Raw genomic sequence first — 14,614 nt, 5'->3', positions numbered from 1 at the left:
TATTAAAAACAACTATTTTTAAAATTAGAAAAAGTTGCATAGTACATTTTTTGCTTAACATTTACTCTAACATGTATTAACAGGTACCCAATTGCCAGCCTTCGGTAAATGTTGATTGTAAGTATTTATCATATTCCTAGTTTAATAATTAATAAAGGTCAATATTTGCATTCGAACGCGAGATTTCAGAGAGGCGAAACATTTCATCTCCCATGTTTTTGGTTTATACTTGTATTATTAAACCAACAGCTCATTGACAAACCAATATTTCCATGAAAGAAATGACATTGGAGTCTATTAATGATGGTTTAGCTTGGAAGACTCAGGTTCGAGTATGAGCAAACATGTACCAGATTTTACAATTAATTCATTGTCATGCCTACGAGCAGAAGCGTTGAGAGATATCTAACCTCTGAAGTTAGTTCTACTGGATTAGGCCAACTAGGAGTAGCTTTTTATCATCAAGTTATTCTGAATGATGTTTGGATTATACTCCGTATACGTTTGGTTGGACGTTAAAAAAACGCTCGATGACGACAGAGTTATTGTTTGTAATAAAGTCAGTATTTGTAGATGACGAGGTAGCTAGGTTGATGTCAAAAACTTTAGTGGAACTATTTAGCATTATGGCAAGATGATCACTAAAAAGTAGGTAGGGTGAATTGTAAAGAAATGAAAGTGTGGTGTTAAATAATAAATATGAAAGGCATAACACTTTTTGCTACCCAATGCGTACGCAAATGTCAACGTGGTGTCTCGTGTAGGGAACTTAATTAAAATATGCTAAATTATACTCGTAAATATTTACAAATTCTTATAGAAATGGTCTCTCCTAAGTATATAACTAAAAATTTTGATATAAAAACTACTAAGAAATTTTTAGTTTTAATTTAATTTTTGCAAAGTGATTTTCGATTCAAACGTCTTATAGACAATTTTAACTAGATATTTCTAGACCCCCAACACCCTTATCATGAAAAATACCTTTTAGATAAAATTCCCAAGGCTCGAACCCGAAACCTTAGGCAAACTCACCCCCGACGCCCATATAGTAAATTTAAAAGATACCTCTGGCCACTAAGGTTTAAGTCATATTCATACTTTACTATCAAATCAATACTTTATATAACAAATTTTTTAATTTTTTGATAAATTAAATGTCTAATTCAGTTTTTTTAACTCTCAAAAGAAAATTAAAATAAAATAATATTTTGTCCAATACTATTTTCCTCAATGTATATATGTAATTGTGACATGTAAACAACATTATTCATATCCAAAACTAAATAAACTACTTCCATATTCACCTTTAACATGTTAGAGATGATAATCGGACTCTTGACTTCTATTAAAAGTCAAACAAAGCTAACTATAAACTTATTTTATTTAAAGTCATATTAGTACTTAGTTAAATCATAGTTGTTTATTGATGCCCTTAAAAATAAAAAATCAAAAAAGTAATAATTTGTAAAATATTGTTATACGAATAAAAAACGTACAATGTAATATATGTCAACAGTAGTGAGACTCACGAGCCCATCAAACTTGATTTCGACTCGATTTATTAATAGTCTTACAAAAGAGAGTATAGGTTTTTGTCGGGGCTAAGGCCGGTGTTTTATGTTTGGGCTATAGATCAAGATCTTTTAAAGTTGATAACAGTTTTATTAATAAAGTTAAAAATCTTAATCTTTCAATTAAAATGAAGTATCATAATTCAATGATAAGTTTGTATGACAACGAGAAGAGTTCGACACTTGGTAGGTTTTTGGACGTGTGCATATTTATTCTTCAAATTTCGAAAAGAAATATTCCATACGTACATTTATCCAAAATTCCAAATAAGTGACGTACAATTTCTTGTTTCACTTTTATTTAAGTGTGGCCCTTAGCCCCTTATGACACATTAGTCTTAATTTTCGTTTTTAACATCTTACCGAAAGCTAGTTTTTTAACATATATAGAACTCTAGTATTTAAAAAAAGTCAAACATAAACTAAAACTAGATTGGTTTTAATCACAAAAGATTTTAATTTTAATGACTAATATTCTGGTATTGTTGTCGATTAATGAAGATCAGTTCAACTGGTCAGAAGCACTCCTGTTGGTCTTATCCAAGGTATTGAGTTCGGTCTTTAGAGATAATAAACTTTGAGATTTTCCTTCTAAATACTTGTAACTACTTATGGTTAACATCTCGTTGTTTAGGCTACGTGCAAGGTTTCACCATTATACAGTGAAGTTTTCCCGATGTCGTATATCGATCGAATGTTTGGGAAAAAAAAGATTGCTAGAAAAGTTTGTATGGACACTTTCTTGTTTCTATCTAAACACAAACCAAATATATATTCTTTTGTTACACAACCCGATTCATCCATTTCCATTCTAAATGTAAATTAGAACCGGTTTTTTAGGTTCATTATTCCTTAAAATTTTGATTTATAAATATTTGAATAAATTTTATTAGCATAGTTTATGCGTGTTACGACGGATACAATTGACATTACAAAATCATCCGATGTACACCTCTTTTTCTCCCGAATGAAGCATGTTTAAATCGCAATGCTATACATATATTAACAAGGTGTGAATTGTGTGTGTTCAAGGGGTGAGTTGTGTGTGTTCAAGGAGTAGAGAATGATGGTATAAGTATAATATCGTCATGTATAATATTCAACATTTAGAAAAGAGAATGTTATTCTTTTTATAAAGGAGTATAGAGTGACTACTCTTAATAATTTATTAAGTTATGTATAATTTATTAAAAAAAAAAAAAAAACTTAGATATATTTGGAAGCTTAAAACGAGTAAAATTTAAAGGGTTCTCTCCGGATGGTCCAGCTGCTTACATAAACAAAACAAGTGGGTCCATGTGGTTAGACCCATTCACAAAATATGACTCCTATATAAACACTATCTTTTCATCTAATAAACACTCCATGCAATATCAACTATCTCAAATATATCTTTCTCCTCTCGCCATTCTATTCTCTTCTTTGATTTAACATGAGAAAGATGCATATACACAATGGAGTGTCATTTGGGCTCTGTGTTCTTCTATCTCTTGTCGTGATCATCAATGCCGAAGACCCGTATCGCTTTTTTACATGGAATGTTACATATGGTGACATATACCCTATGGGCATTCGTCAACAGGTAAGCTAGGATCGATATTTATTATAAATCTTGATGACACTCTTTTGTGATGATCACTAGTATATACAGGACTAAATCAGTATCATTAGATCTCTATATATAGGGGCTTTGGCTTATGTTTTTATTATTTATGGAGATATATAACTTGTTTTACGATTTGTTTCACAGGGAATATTGATAAATGGGCAGTTTCCAGGCCCGGAAATATATTCAGTCACAAACGATAATCTCATCATCAATGTCTTCAATAACTTACCGGAGCCTTTTCTTATTTCATGGTACGTAGCCTCTCCATTTGAGTTCTTTAGAGTATAATACGCCAATGAGCTATTGGTCTAATGATTCAGAAGGAGGTCGAAAATTTTGTCTTCTACATAATATAATTGAACAATGTACAAACTTTGAAATGCATGAACCAACCCATAAAGAGTATTTCATCTAATTAATCAATCAACTAATTATAGAAATGTGAACACATTAGGGAATGATCATGTGAACATTCTAATATTCCATATTCCGCGTTAACTATGATTTCGTCTAACAACTACTTACCAAAATTGTATTTTCAATATTATTATTATTTTTTTTTTGAAAACTTTATATTAATCATCAATAGTACCTCTAGTTATTTCACCCTTAAACCACTCTAACAAGAAACCATTCGCTAGTTGACTAATTGAATATGACATTAATTTTATTAAACAAAAGACATGACATAACATTCGGCAAAAAATAACACTAAAAACAAGTTGCCGAAATATAATATGATTCCGTGTTTTTTAAATTTAGGAATGGAGTACAACAAAGACGGAATTCGTACGTAGACGGAGTTTACGGGACTACTTGCCCGATCCCACCGGGCCAAAACTATACATACAAATTACAAGTCAAAGATCAAATCGGAAGCTTCTTTTATTTCCCGTCTATCGGGTTACAGAAAGCAGCCGGTGGATTCGGGGCCATCAAAATCCTTAGCAGACCCCGAATCCCCGTTCCCTTTCCAGACCCGGCTGATGATTACTCGATTCTTATAGGAGATTGGTACACAACAAATCACACGGTAATTAACTAGAAATGTATTTTTGTTCACAATGTTACATTTTAGCAAGTCTACTATCTTTTTTTTTTAGTAAAAACCGGTTTTTTATCTTTCTTTTTCAATGTTATGTCTTTTAGGTACTTAGAAAAATCGCGGACCTCGGATGGATGCTTCCGTTTCCGGATGGGGTTTTGATCAACGGTCGTGGTGACGGTGGTGTAACATATAATGTCGAGCAAGGTAAATATATATAGACGATTGTTTTTGAAAATTGTTGCGAGTTTTTACTTATAACTGAAGCGAACGTACCGAACAAAATATATCTCAGGTAAAACCTATAGGCTAAGGATATCAAATGTGGGTCTACGAAACTCGTTAAACTTTAGGATCGAAGGTCACACGATGAAATTAGTCGAAGTCGAGGGGACCCATACCGTACAAACGTCGTTATCGTCACTTGATATTCACGTCGGGCAGTCCTATTCTGTTCTCGTTACGGCAGATCAACCACCACAAGATTACTATATGGCCATTTCTTCTCGTTTCGATAGTAAGAACCTCAACACGACGGCTATCTTCCGTTATACTAACTCCCAAAAGGCGGTATCGGGCACCCCTCCACCGCCTCCTGAAACCGATATTGTTTGGTCACTAAACCAAGCCAGATCCATCAGGTAAAAACAATAACGTTTTTTCGCAACGGGTCATTTGCGACTACGTTTGTCGTTAGGTATTGACTGTTCGTTTTATTTTTTCAGGACTAACTTAACGGCTAGTGGACCGAGGCCGAACCCTCAAGGATCGTATCATTACGGACAGATTAACATAACAAGAACGATTCGAATCAGTGGATCTGCATCCATAATCGACCGAAAACAAAGATACAATGTTAATAGTGTGTCATTTGTCCCTGCTGATACACCTCTTAAGCTAGCAGATCACTTCAACATTAGTGGAATTTTCGAGGTCGGGAGTATTCCTGACCTTCCCTCGGATAAGGCCCCGTATCTTGACACGTCGGTTATGGGTGCCGATTTTCGAGATTTCATTGAGATCGTGTTCGAGAATCAAGAGAATATTATGCAAAGTTGGCATCTTGATGGATACAACTTCTTTGTTGTTGGGTAATTAATTTTCTTGTCTCATTATATGCAAAATCCTATAATATATATTAAGGGGCCGTTTGGTTCAAAGATTCTGTTATTAATAATGTTTTTCGATACACAGAATGGACCAAGGGGAATGGAGTGAGACGAGTCGAAGTAATTACAATCTAGTCGATGCAGTCTCGCGATGTACCGTGCAGGTTAGCCTCTTTTGGCTTTGTCTAAAATTATGTTGAACTCGATTTATTATTGCTCGTATACGATACAATAACATCGGGCTAAAAATATGTCTAACTGTTTGAATGAAGGTATACCCGAAATCATGGACAGCGATATACATTGCACTTGACAATGTCGGGATGTGGAATATCAGAAACGAGTTTTGGGTACGACAATATTTAGGCGAGCAGTTCTATCTACGAGTTTATTCTCCGGTGATGTCGCCACGAGACGAGTACCCATTGCCAGAAAATGCCCTTCTTTGTGGCCAGGCTGCTGGGAAAAGGTCATGATCCGTCGCAACTAGCAATTAAAAAGACAGCTAAAATACCATATTCTTTGCTACACTTGATTTTTTGTAAACATTTGAAGAAAATTCACTTAATTTACTTTCTTCCTTGTAAAATAAATATACAGTTACCTCAAAAGTTAATATAGTTAATTGTTGGATTACTTCTGTTTTTACTTCAAGTAACTCATTTTGATTTTTCTTGATGCTAACGTCTAAAAACACAAATACAAGCTTTTTACAATGAAATCAGACATGGTATCATGATGCAGTGATTATAACATCTAATAATTTTTAGCTTTGTCTAATGCTACATAAGTCGGTAAAAATGAGATTTATAAATATTTCAAGATTGAAGAAGAAAAGAGATATGAACGGTAAATAGAAATGAAAAAGCGATGTTAATTGTAATGCGCACAAAACAAAGATATGATAAAAATGGAAGGGCTATTTCAACGTACAATTTCTAATCTAAGCTTGATATAATTTAGTTTGTTAAATTTCAAGATATATGATTATTTAGGGTTAAATATATTTGCATTTAAACTAATACTTTTGTAAAATAAGTTTATTTTATCTTAGTTGACTTTTAAATAGTAAAACTAAACAAACATGAGCAACATCCATATAAGGATATTTAGATAATTATAACTGACAAATCATACATTTGGAAAGAGCCATTAATTCAACATATTGTAAGATAAATAATTAACAAATCATACATTTGGAAAAAAGATCTTCAGAAATTATTACATCATATAGAAAAACAGACTTTATCATTTCAACGTTTAAACCATTTCATACCAAACCGATGACAGGTCTAAGACGACACGTTGTCCAGGACCTACGATTCAGGTGTTACCTTATCTCATGACCTATACATGAAACCGCAATATCACACTATAAGTCTTCCCAGAGCTTAAGTACAGAATCTCGGTTCAAGTTGTACAACCTATATCTCCGCCACCTGAAAAGATAGGAGGTACATACAAACCTATTTTTCTGCCACCTGAAAAGGATATACACAAGAACATTAATGCACTATATAGGCACATGAACCTGCATAATATGATAGTCAAACTTTCAGAGAAAGGAGCAACCCAGCAGTGGGGTGCCAGCTAGAGACAGAGAGAGTTCTTATATGATCACTGGGTTACTTATGGAAGTGGCAACCAGCCAACTTGAATAAAAGATTCAAGGAGAGAATGGATAAAAAGGCAAGCAAAACAGTTGACGAAAAGGAACCACTTAATGTTATTACGCAGCTGTATCCCTCCAATGACATCCAATGTGCCCAGTCAACACATGCAATTCTGTCCTAACATCAAACACCAAGGCTTTCAAGTTATGTAAAGCAGGCATTAGGGTTGTGTTACCATAACTTAGAGAACACAGAATAAATAAAAAAAAATATCAAATAAGATAATTATCACTACGTCAAGCGTGAACTGCAGTCCTGATTTATGAGTTTTGAACCAAACATTCAGCAAACTATGCAAATGGAGATTCATTTATTCTCCTTTGTTCATAAAGAACGAGCATTATAAACATTTTCTATCCATTTAGCAAAAATAACATACTTAGACAGTGTCTCGCTTGTGAACGTCTATTTATGTTCGTTCGTTAAGCTTCATTATGTTCTTTGGTTTATATTTAGAAATAATGGATAATAAATCAAACAGAAGTGCAAGTACATATAGCTTCTTTACTTTCATTGATAGCCCAGAGCCTATCTCCTCAACGAGGTATATGATTCCCTTCCATGCACCTTCCAGTTCCATGATCGTCAATAGGGTTACCCCTGCCGACCGCCCCCTTGCCTCCAATACCCCACCAGCCATCGCCCTTTCTTCTCCAATTACTCACCTTCCTTTTACGGTCTGATACAATTTCTGACACTCCATCTGTACTAGGTGCATCTTGAGCAGCACGTAGGCACAATCTCGGTAGTTAATATATTCTGTTGCATAAATTTAGAATCCGTACATGTATTTTTATTTCAGGATGCTTCGTCCTATCATTTACCTGGACCCCATGATGTGGGAAGTAGTCAAGTAGACTTGGCTCTTTTTTTGTGGACTTCATGTAGTTTAAATAAAGGATTTGGCATGTCGCCAGTGACCTAAGATCTAGATTGCCTATAATTTCTAAGATGGTTTAGGTAAGATAAAACAACTATTAAAGTAAAATAAATAAAACAATAGGTTTTTCTTCAGTGATAATCACCGTGCATCATGAAAATCATCGTACATCAATTGCTTCGTGAATCTTCGTGCATCAATTTAACCATGATCTAACGGTCAAGATCTTGTCTTATTTGTTTTACTTTAATACTTGTTTTACAATACCCAACCCCTTTCTAAGATTATGATCACTCCAGATGTTAAGAAGCAAGTTAAAATAAGTAACTCTTGTAAATTGAGTACGTGGATATGAAATCTGGCCATATTTGTATCAACTGTTCTTCGGAAACAACCACACGCATTAGTCATTGTGCCATATTTGGTAAATGAAATAGATTAATGGTAACCGACACCATGTGAAAGATTCGAACTTCACAACTATGAATTATGATAAACTAGTCTGATCTGTAATACGCCAGTGACATGAAGTATTAACATAAAAATCTTAGAAACTAAAGAGTTCAACGCACTTTGTTTTCCAGAATATCCAAAAGATTGTGATTGTTGTTGGCGTGCACTGTGGGAAACAAAATAATATCTATCTGCTTTTTATGTTGTCATGAGAAGCATGGTTAAGGAACTTATACTTGTTGTTTCTTGGCTTTTCAGTTCCTTATAACAATACGGTAATATTGTATCCATTGAGCACTTACGGAATAAAGATGCATGCTGATCCTTAATATAATTAATGTAATTTACCTTGTTCTTATTCTTGATGCAGGCGATCCGGTGATCCGGAACTTTACCCAGTGACAGGCCCAACCCATGAGAAGATTCAAAATTAATTATAGAAATTATTGTCTACAGTTTAATATTCCAAGTTTATTGTTATCTTTACTAAACTTATGCCCCGCGCAATGCGGCGGAAGTGGGGGTAGTAATGGCAGAGGTGGTGGTGGAGACGGTGGTGGGGGCGGCAGTGGGGACGGTGATGGGGGCGGCAATGGGGACGGTGATGGGGGCGACGATAGTGGTGAATGTAAAAGTAATTGATGTTTAAAGGTGGTATTGTAGTTATTTTAAGTGTTGGGGGATCTATACTGTAAATTATTTCATTAAGGGTATCTACCAATATACTAAAACAGGATTGTGTATTTTTTTGATCGACACTTGGCGCATTCCTTACACGACATGTGTCACTTTTGATGTAATTAAAAATAGATTTCTAATTCATAATTACCTAATTGTAATCAAATACTATTCTTTCTTTAGATTTAATATAAAAAAGATTTTTGATTGAAACTTGACACATTCCTTGCACGACATGTGTCACTTGGTGTAACTAAAAAAGATTTCTAATTCATAATTACCTAATTGTAATCAAATACTAATCTTTAGATATAATATAAATATATATCTAATTATATATTAAGTTTCCATGATTTATAAAAGAAATTAATAATGTTAACATCATATATGGAATACAACTATATTAAAAGATAAGATATTTGCTAAAGTTTTAAACATTTAATTAAACAAATATATTATCCAATTCATATGGGTTTCATATAATATGTGAAAGTACGGTATCAAAACTTAGATATCTAACAACCACGTATTCTCTGTATCATCAAATATTATATAATCCGTACATCGTACGGGTATTAAGACTAGTAATAGGTATATTAGATGGAGATGTTTAAATTAGTAAATAAAGAAGAAGGGTATTTTTGGTTTTTCAAAGGCAGAAAGTTTAAGAAAAAAAAAAGGGTGGTTTGTTTTATTAGATAGTATATAAGTATAGATTAGCAAGTTATTTAGTTGATTATTATTGATTTAAAAAAAATTGACGTTTTGTCAAGAAAACCTATATGGTTTCGGTCTTTGATTAATCATTTGTTCTTGAGCCATTTAAGTGCGTGTTAAAATGCATAAAATCTCTTGCTAATTATATGCTTCTAACAATTGATCTCAGGATGGATGGTGATCGTGTGTGGTGAGGCTAAAGGTTGAAGTGTAGTTGCTATAAGTCTGCTATTTGAAGAATTCCGGAAAATAGTTTTAATTGAACTTTACCATAAAGTTATTTATTTAGAGTGTCTTCTGGAGCTATTTTAGAATCAAAGATGTTGCATACATCATTTTCGAATTATGAACTTTTTGTAGGTTTTTTTTTCAAATTATGGCTTCTATAGTTCTATCTATATATCTATTTACATGTTCCTCCAATTGTGTTTGCTTATGTTTACATGGGTTCATTATGTCCTTCGTGTTCTTTTAGCATCTTAAAGAAGACAAACTAGCTTATTTCCTTAACAGGTGAACATTGACAGACGCACAATCCATATGTTTATGTCACTGTGTTCATTCGTTTGTTATGTTAAACTTAAAAGAACAAACAGAAACAAGCTATTTCCTTAACAGGTGAACATTGACAGACGCACAATCCATATGTTTATGTCACTGTGTTCATTCGTTTGTTATGTTAAACTTAAAAGAACAAACAGAAACAAGCTATGTTTGTTTATTTTCAGTTAGTTTAACAGCCCTAGTGCAAATGTAACGCTTATCTAGCAATAAAAAGAAACACATTTTAGTCGTTAATGCTTACTAATCGTAGCCCACTTCAATAGAAGCTCATTATGTCACTATAGAAGTTGCAAAAAAGACATCAGATTACTCTATATGGTTTAAGTCAGGCCTAACTAAATCTAAACTCACTCAAAGGTGAAGTTTTCTACCTTTTTTAACCATATAATCCGAAGAAATTCAACTCAAATATTTCAATCAGATCCACGATTTTATTAGTTCAATATCCAATGGAAACACCAAGGAACAGATTCCATCAATTCCTTACTTCTCATCATTACTCTAAAAGAAGTTTAAATAGTATCAGATTGATCTACATCAACAGTAGGAGAAATAACGTCATAGACGTTGAAATGTTACTTTTTCCCCCCTCTCGCTCCATTTTAGATATGATGATACATTATAAAATTACCTTTAATTAAGAAAGCTCACATTTATAAGGCTTCTTTATATATTATAACACAAAGAATAAACCAAAAAAGATATCATAACTTAAAGTGTATTATAATTTATGATTTCTACGTCTACAGAAACTACATTAACACCTTATGCCAGAGAATGCAAAAACTGACAGATTCTTTTAAGCATAAATGGAAAATATGCATGCTTCAAGAGATATCCTCTGAAAATGCTTTTACTTCGTTGGCCAAAACTAGAACTTTGCAATCAGTTTTTCAAACCGAATTCCAAATAAGTCAGTTGCTATCCTAACAAAACTTTGTAGCATTCAATGTATTGGTGTACCAATCATATGAATACTTTAGTCATGCTACAATTCATCCATGTATGCACGAAAGTTTATTAAACACCATACATCATCAAATAACCAACTGAAATAGTTAATAAATTAATCATCATATTACCCGGTTAAGTGGATTATCGGGAGACTTTTTCCAGAGCTTCCAGATCATGTCCTTATACTGGGTGTGAGTGAGACCAGGCTTCTCAGCTTTCAGCAATGGAAGCTCTGCTTCTTCAAAAGCCTGAAAGCAAACAATTCAACCAGATTATAAAAGAGCACATAAGATATAAATCAGACTTTAAATGGTCTCCATCAAGCATTCGAGCTTCCATCGAATGACTTCAATTTAGATTTACGTGAGGTAATATGCATTCATTCACGTGATCCCTCATTATGTTTCTCCTAATTTCTTTTCTAAATTATGTTTTTGGCAAGAACACTGACATCACTGACTACAACCGACCCAACGGTATGATGAGACACAGGGTTGATCAATTTTACAAGCGCAAGTCATACAACATATATAAGAAGTTAATGAATTACTTCAATATAATAAAAATTACATTCACAGGATGAATTACATGGAGAGATATATTACAAATTTAGTTATATTGCCTGTGACAGAGACGTCAATAATTGTATTCATACTCGAGTTACTAACAAGTAACAACAAGGTCCATTACTTGCAGAAAAAAAGAAAGTGTAAACAGTAATCTCAGAAGAAACTAAGCAGCACTGTTGTCATATTGAGCATACAAAGCCACAAAAGAATGTGCTTAAATACACTAAACGAAAAGATAGAGCACGTGAGTCTTGTCCGCAGGTTATCTAAAGAAAGTATGCATTCATCTGATCGGTGCATCCAGTTTATAATATTAAGAAACTAAAGAGCACACCATAACCAATAAAGGAACATAAAAACTTTACTAAAGGATCTCAAAAAACATCATAATATCTACCATATCAGTTGCTACCTACGCTACTCGACATCCTGCTGGTTCTTTTCATTAACATTAATGGTTCACGTATACAAACCAGTGTCAAAGTTGATACCTTTTGTAGCCAAACCGCACCAAAAACAAAGCTACATACAATTAATTAAAGTTCCAAAACCCAACACAAACAACCTATTATTTCTCAATTTCTAAAAAGGCGTTGGATATTGCATTTTAGGGAAAATTATCTAGTTATAATTCTAATTCAACACATTACTAGTATTTGACAACCCCTTCTAAAAAGCAATCATCTTTGTTCATAAAAAGACCCCATCTTCGAAACTCAAAAATATATTCCGGCAAAGGGTGGTCACGACCCGCACTCAATGTCTACAAAACTCTATAGTTTCTAGTACTATTTTCATGTATTAGTCTAGTCCAAAGTTGATTGATCAGCCACCCTAAATCCATTACTTCTTAAACCAATCATTATCATATTTAGATACATATACAAAACTAACAATCATAATTCAACAAAACAAATAATCAAAACACACACCTTAAAGGAAGCTTTAAGTCTTTTCTCAGGATGTTTATCAGCAGGCAAAGCATCCGAAACCGACATCTTTGCAATAGCCTCTTCAACAGACCTCGCTTCAATAATCGAATCGTCTCGATTCGTATTCTCAACAAGAACAATCTTCTCATATTCCTCTTCTTTAGCAGTCCTACTCAACTTCCTTTTTTCCTCTTCCGCCTTTTTCGCCATCTGGGCTTGTTCTTCTTCCCTTCTTTTAATCAATTCCGCTTCCGTTACTTTCGGAACAGGAATTGAAACCCTGTTGGCTTTCTTATCCACTTTCTTTAAAGACTTTTCAATCTCTTTTTCTTCTAAATCTGCCAGCCGTTTTGCCTCGGCTTTTCGAGCCAAGGCTTCGGCTTTCTTTTCGGATTCTTCTTCACGTTTCTTGGCGGCTCGTGATTTTGCGCCTTCGGCTTCTCGCCAGTATTGTTCTTCTTTTTCACGGGCGGTTTTTTCTTTGCGTTCGGCTTCTTGGTTGCTTTTTCTTGCCTTTGCTGCTTCTGCTTTGCTGTTTACTCCCATCTTTTTCGGTGGCATCTTTCTGGTAGGTTTCGATTTTAGGGGGAAAAAACTAAACAATAAGACAACCTTTTTTTCTTTTTGATCGGTTTTTGTGTTTGTGTGTGATGTCAGTGTGTGTGTGTTGTTCATCAAGTACCAGAAAATTGATGTGTGATGTATCATTAAAATTGGGCTGTTTTTTTAAGACCCGTTTTTGAACAAATGTGACAAGGCCGAGACCCAAAGGGCCTGGTCCCGGTTTCGAATCAAAGATTTTTTTTCTTTTATGAAAAGACAAAATTGTTACTCCTTTAGTCTAATTTTAAGTATACTAATTTAAATTATAAAAGCTTTTTTCTTTAAATTTTGAAGTAATTATCTTTGTATATACTTTATAATAGTTGATAAAAATCATTGAAAAGTACATCAAAAACTCAATTAATGCATATATTTTATATCAAATGTTCTAATGTTGTATAACACAACAAAAGATAAATACAGGAGAAATTGTCATAAATCGTCCATGTGGTTTGCTTGATTCGCATTTTCATCCCTGTGCTTTTTTTTATCATTAGGTGTCCATGTACTTGTCATTTCCATTGCTAGTCGTCCCTGCCACTAACAACAGTTAGTTTTCATCCGTTAAACTCCTCATGTGTGCACATGAGGGCATTTTCGTCCAGTTTGTAACCATAGGGACTATTGGTGATAAAACATCTTTGAGGGATTATTTGTAACAAAAGATAAATAATCATCGTCATCCTCCCTCTCTCACTCCCACCACCAGCCAAACTTCTGGCCACCCTCGCAACCTCCAATCGTCACTCCTTTTCACCATAAAAAACTTCGGCCATCATCCCCAACAACAATTAGGGTTTCATCTTTAATCACAATCACATAACCGTCGCCGCTGCTGTTGCTGTTTCGTTTTCTAGCCACCACTACACGACTCCATAGCATCCCAGGAAAGTATGAAACGTAATTAACGATCTTCTAAACAAACCCAGTTCGTCCATCTTTCTAAAAACCCTAATTTTTTCTTCTTCTTCTTTTTTACTCTTATTTCTCTCTCTCGTAGCCACGCACCACCGGACTACTACCACCTCACGACGATCTAGAAAGAAAAAGAGACGTTCAAGCTTCAACACAGGTCGTTATAGATCTGACCACCACCTCACGACGGTCGAGAGAGAAGAAGGGACGATATTTTCCGATGGTGCCAGGTGGTGGCCGGCCGACCAGAAGTGGTGGTCGGAGTTGTGTGGGAGAAGGAATCCAAAGATTTTTTTTAATCTAATGTTTTTATTACAAATAGTCCCCGTGGTTACGAAC

At 34.1% G+C, this 14,614-nt stretch overlaps 2 protein-coding genes across 2 annotated transcripts; one reads left to right on the top strand and one right to left on the bottom strand.

The window, feature by feature from the left end:
• Positions 1–2,952: 2,952 nt before the first annotated feature.
• LOC122599274 (L-ascorbate oxidase homolog) lies at positions 2,953–5,973 on the top strand. Its single transcript, XM_043771762.1, has 8 exons — positions 2,953–3,156; positions 3,325–3,434; positions 3,946–4,216; positions 4,333–4,435; positions 4,524–4,869; positions 4,954–5,319; positions 5,423–5,501; positions 5,610–5,973. Exons 1-8 carry the CDS (start codon positions 3,007–3,009, stop codon positions 5,811–5,813), a joined length of 1,629 nt encoding a protein of 542 aa, XP_043627697.1. The 5' UTR covers positions 2,953–3,006; the 3' UTR covers positions 5,814–5,973.
• A 516-nt stretch (positions 5,974–6,489) lies between these two features.
• LOC122599283 (coiled-coil domain-containing protein 124) lies at positions 6,490–13,439 on the bottom strand. Its single transcript, XM_043771774.1, has 3 exons — positions 12,758–13,439; positions 11,385–11,504; positions 6,490–6,818 (listed from the first exon to the last, which is right to left on the bottom strand). The coding sequence occupies exons 1-3, from the start codon at positions 13,430–13,432 to the stop codon at positions 6,804–6,806; spliced, it is 810 nt and encodes a 269-aa protein (XP_043627709.1). The 5' UTR covers positions 13,433–13,439; the 3' UTR covers positions 6,490–6,803.
• Positions 13,440–14,614: the final 1,175 nt, after the last annotated feature.

Source organism: Erigeron canadensis, chromosome 1, assembly GCF_010389155.1.
Source record: "Erigeron canadensis isolate Cc75 chromosome 1, C_canadensis_v1, whole genome shotgun sequence".
Lineage (NCBI taxonomy): Eukaryota > Viridiplantae > Streptophyta > Magnoliopsida > Asterales > Asteraceae > Erigeron > Erigeron canadensis.
This window is presented reverse-complemented; position numbering and strand designations above follow the sequence as displayed.

Bases quoted from the DNA above. Each gene is read 5' to 3' on its own strand.
- LOC122599283 (XM_043771774.1), bottom strand. From the start codon at position 13,432: ATGAACAACACACACACACTGACATCACACACAAACACAAAAACCGAT. The intron at 11,505-12,757 runs GTGTGTGTTTTG...GTTTGCTTTCAG, and splicing joins GACTTAAAGCTTCCTTTAAG to GCTTTTGAAGAAGCAGAGCT.
- LOC122599274 (XM_043771762.1), top strand. From the start codon at position 3,007: ATGAGAAAGATGCATATACACAATGGAGTGTCATTTGGGCTCTGTGTT. The intron at 3,435-3,945 runs GTACGTAGCCTC...TTTTAAATTTAG, and splicing joins GAGCCTTTTCTTATTTCATG to GAATGGAGTACAACAAAGAC. The intron at 4,870-4,953 runs GTAAAAACAATA...TTATTTTTTCAG, and splicing joins AACCAAGCCAGATCCATCAG to GACTAACTTAACGGCTAGTG.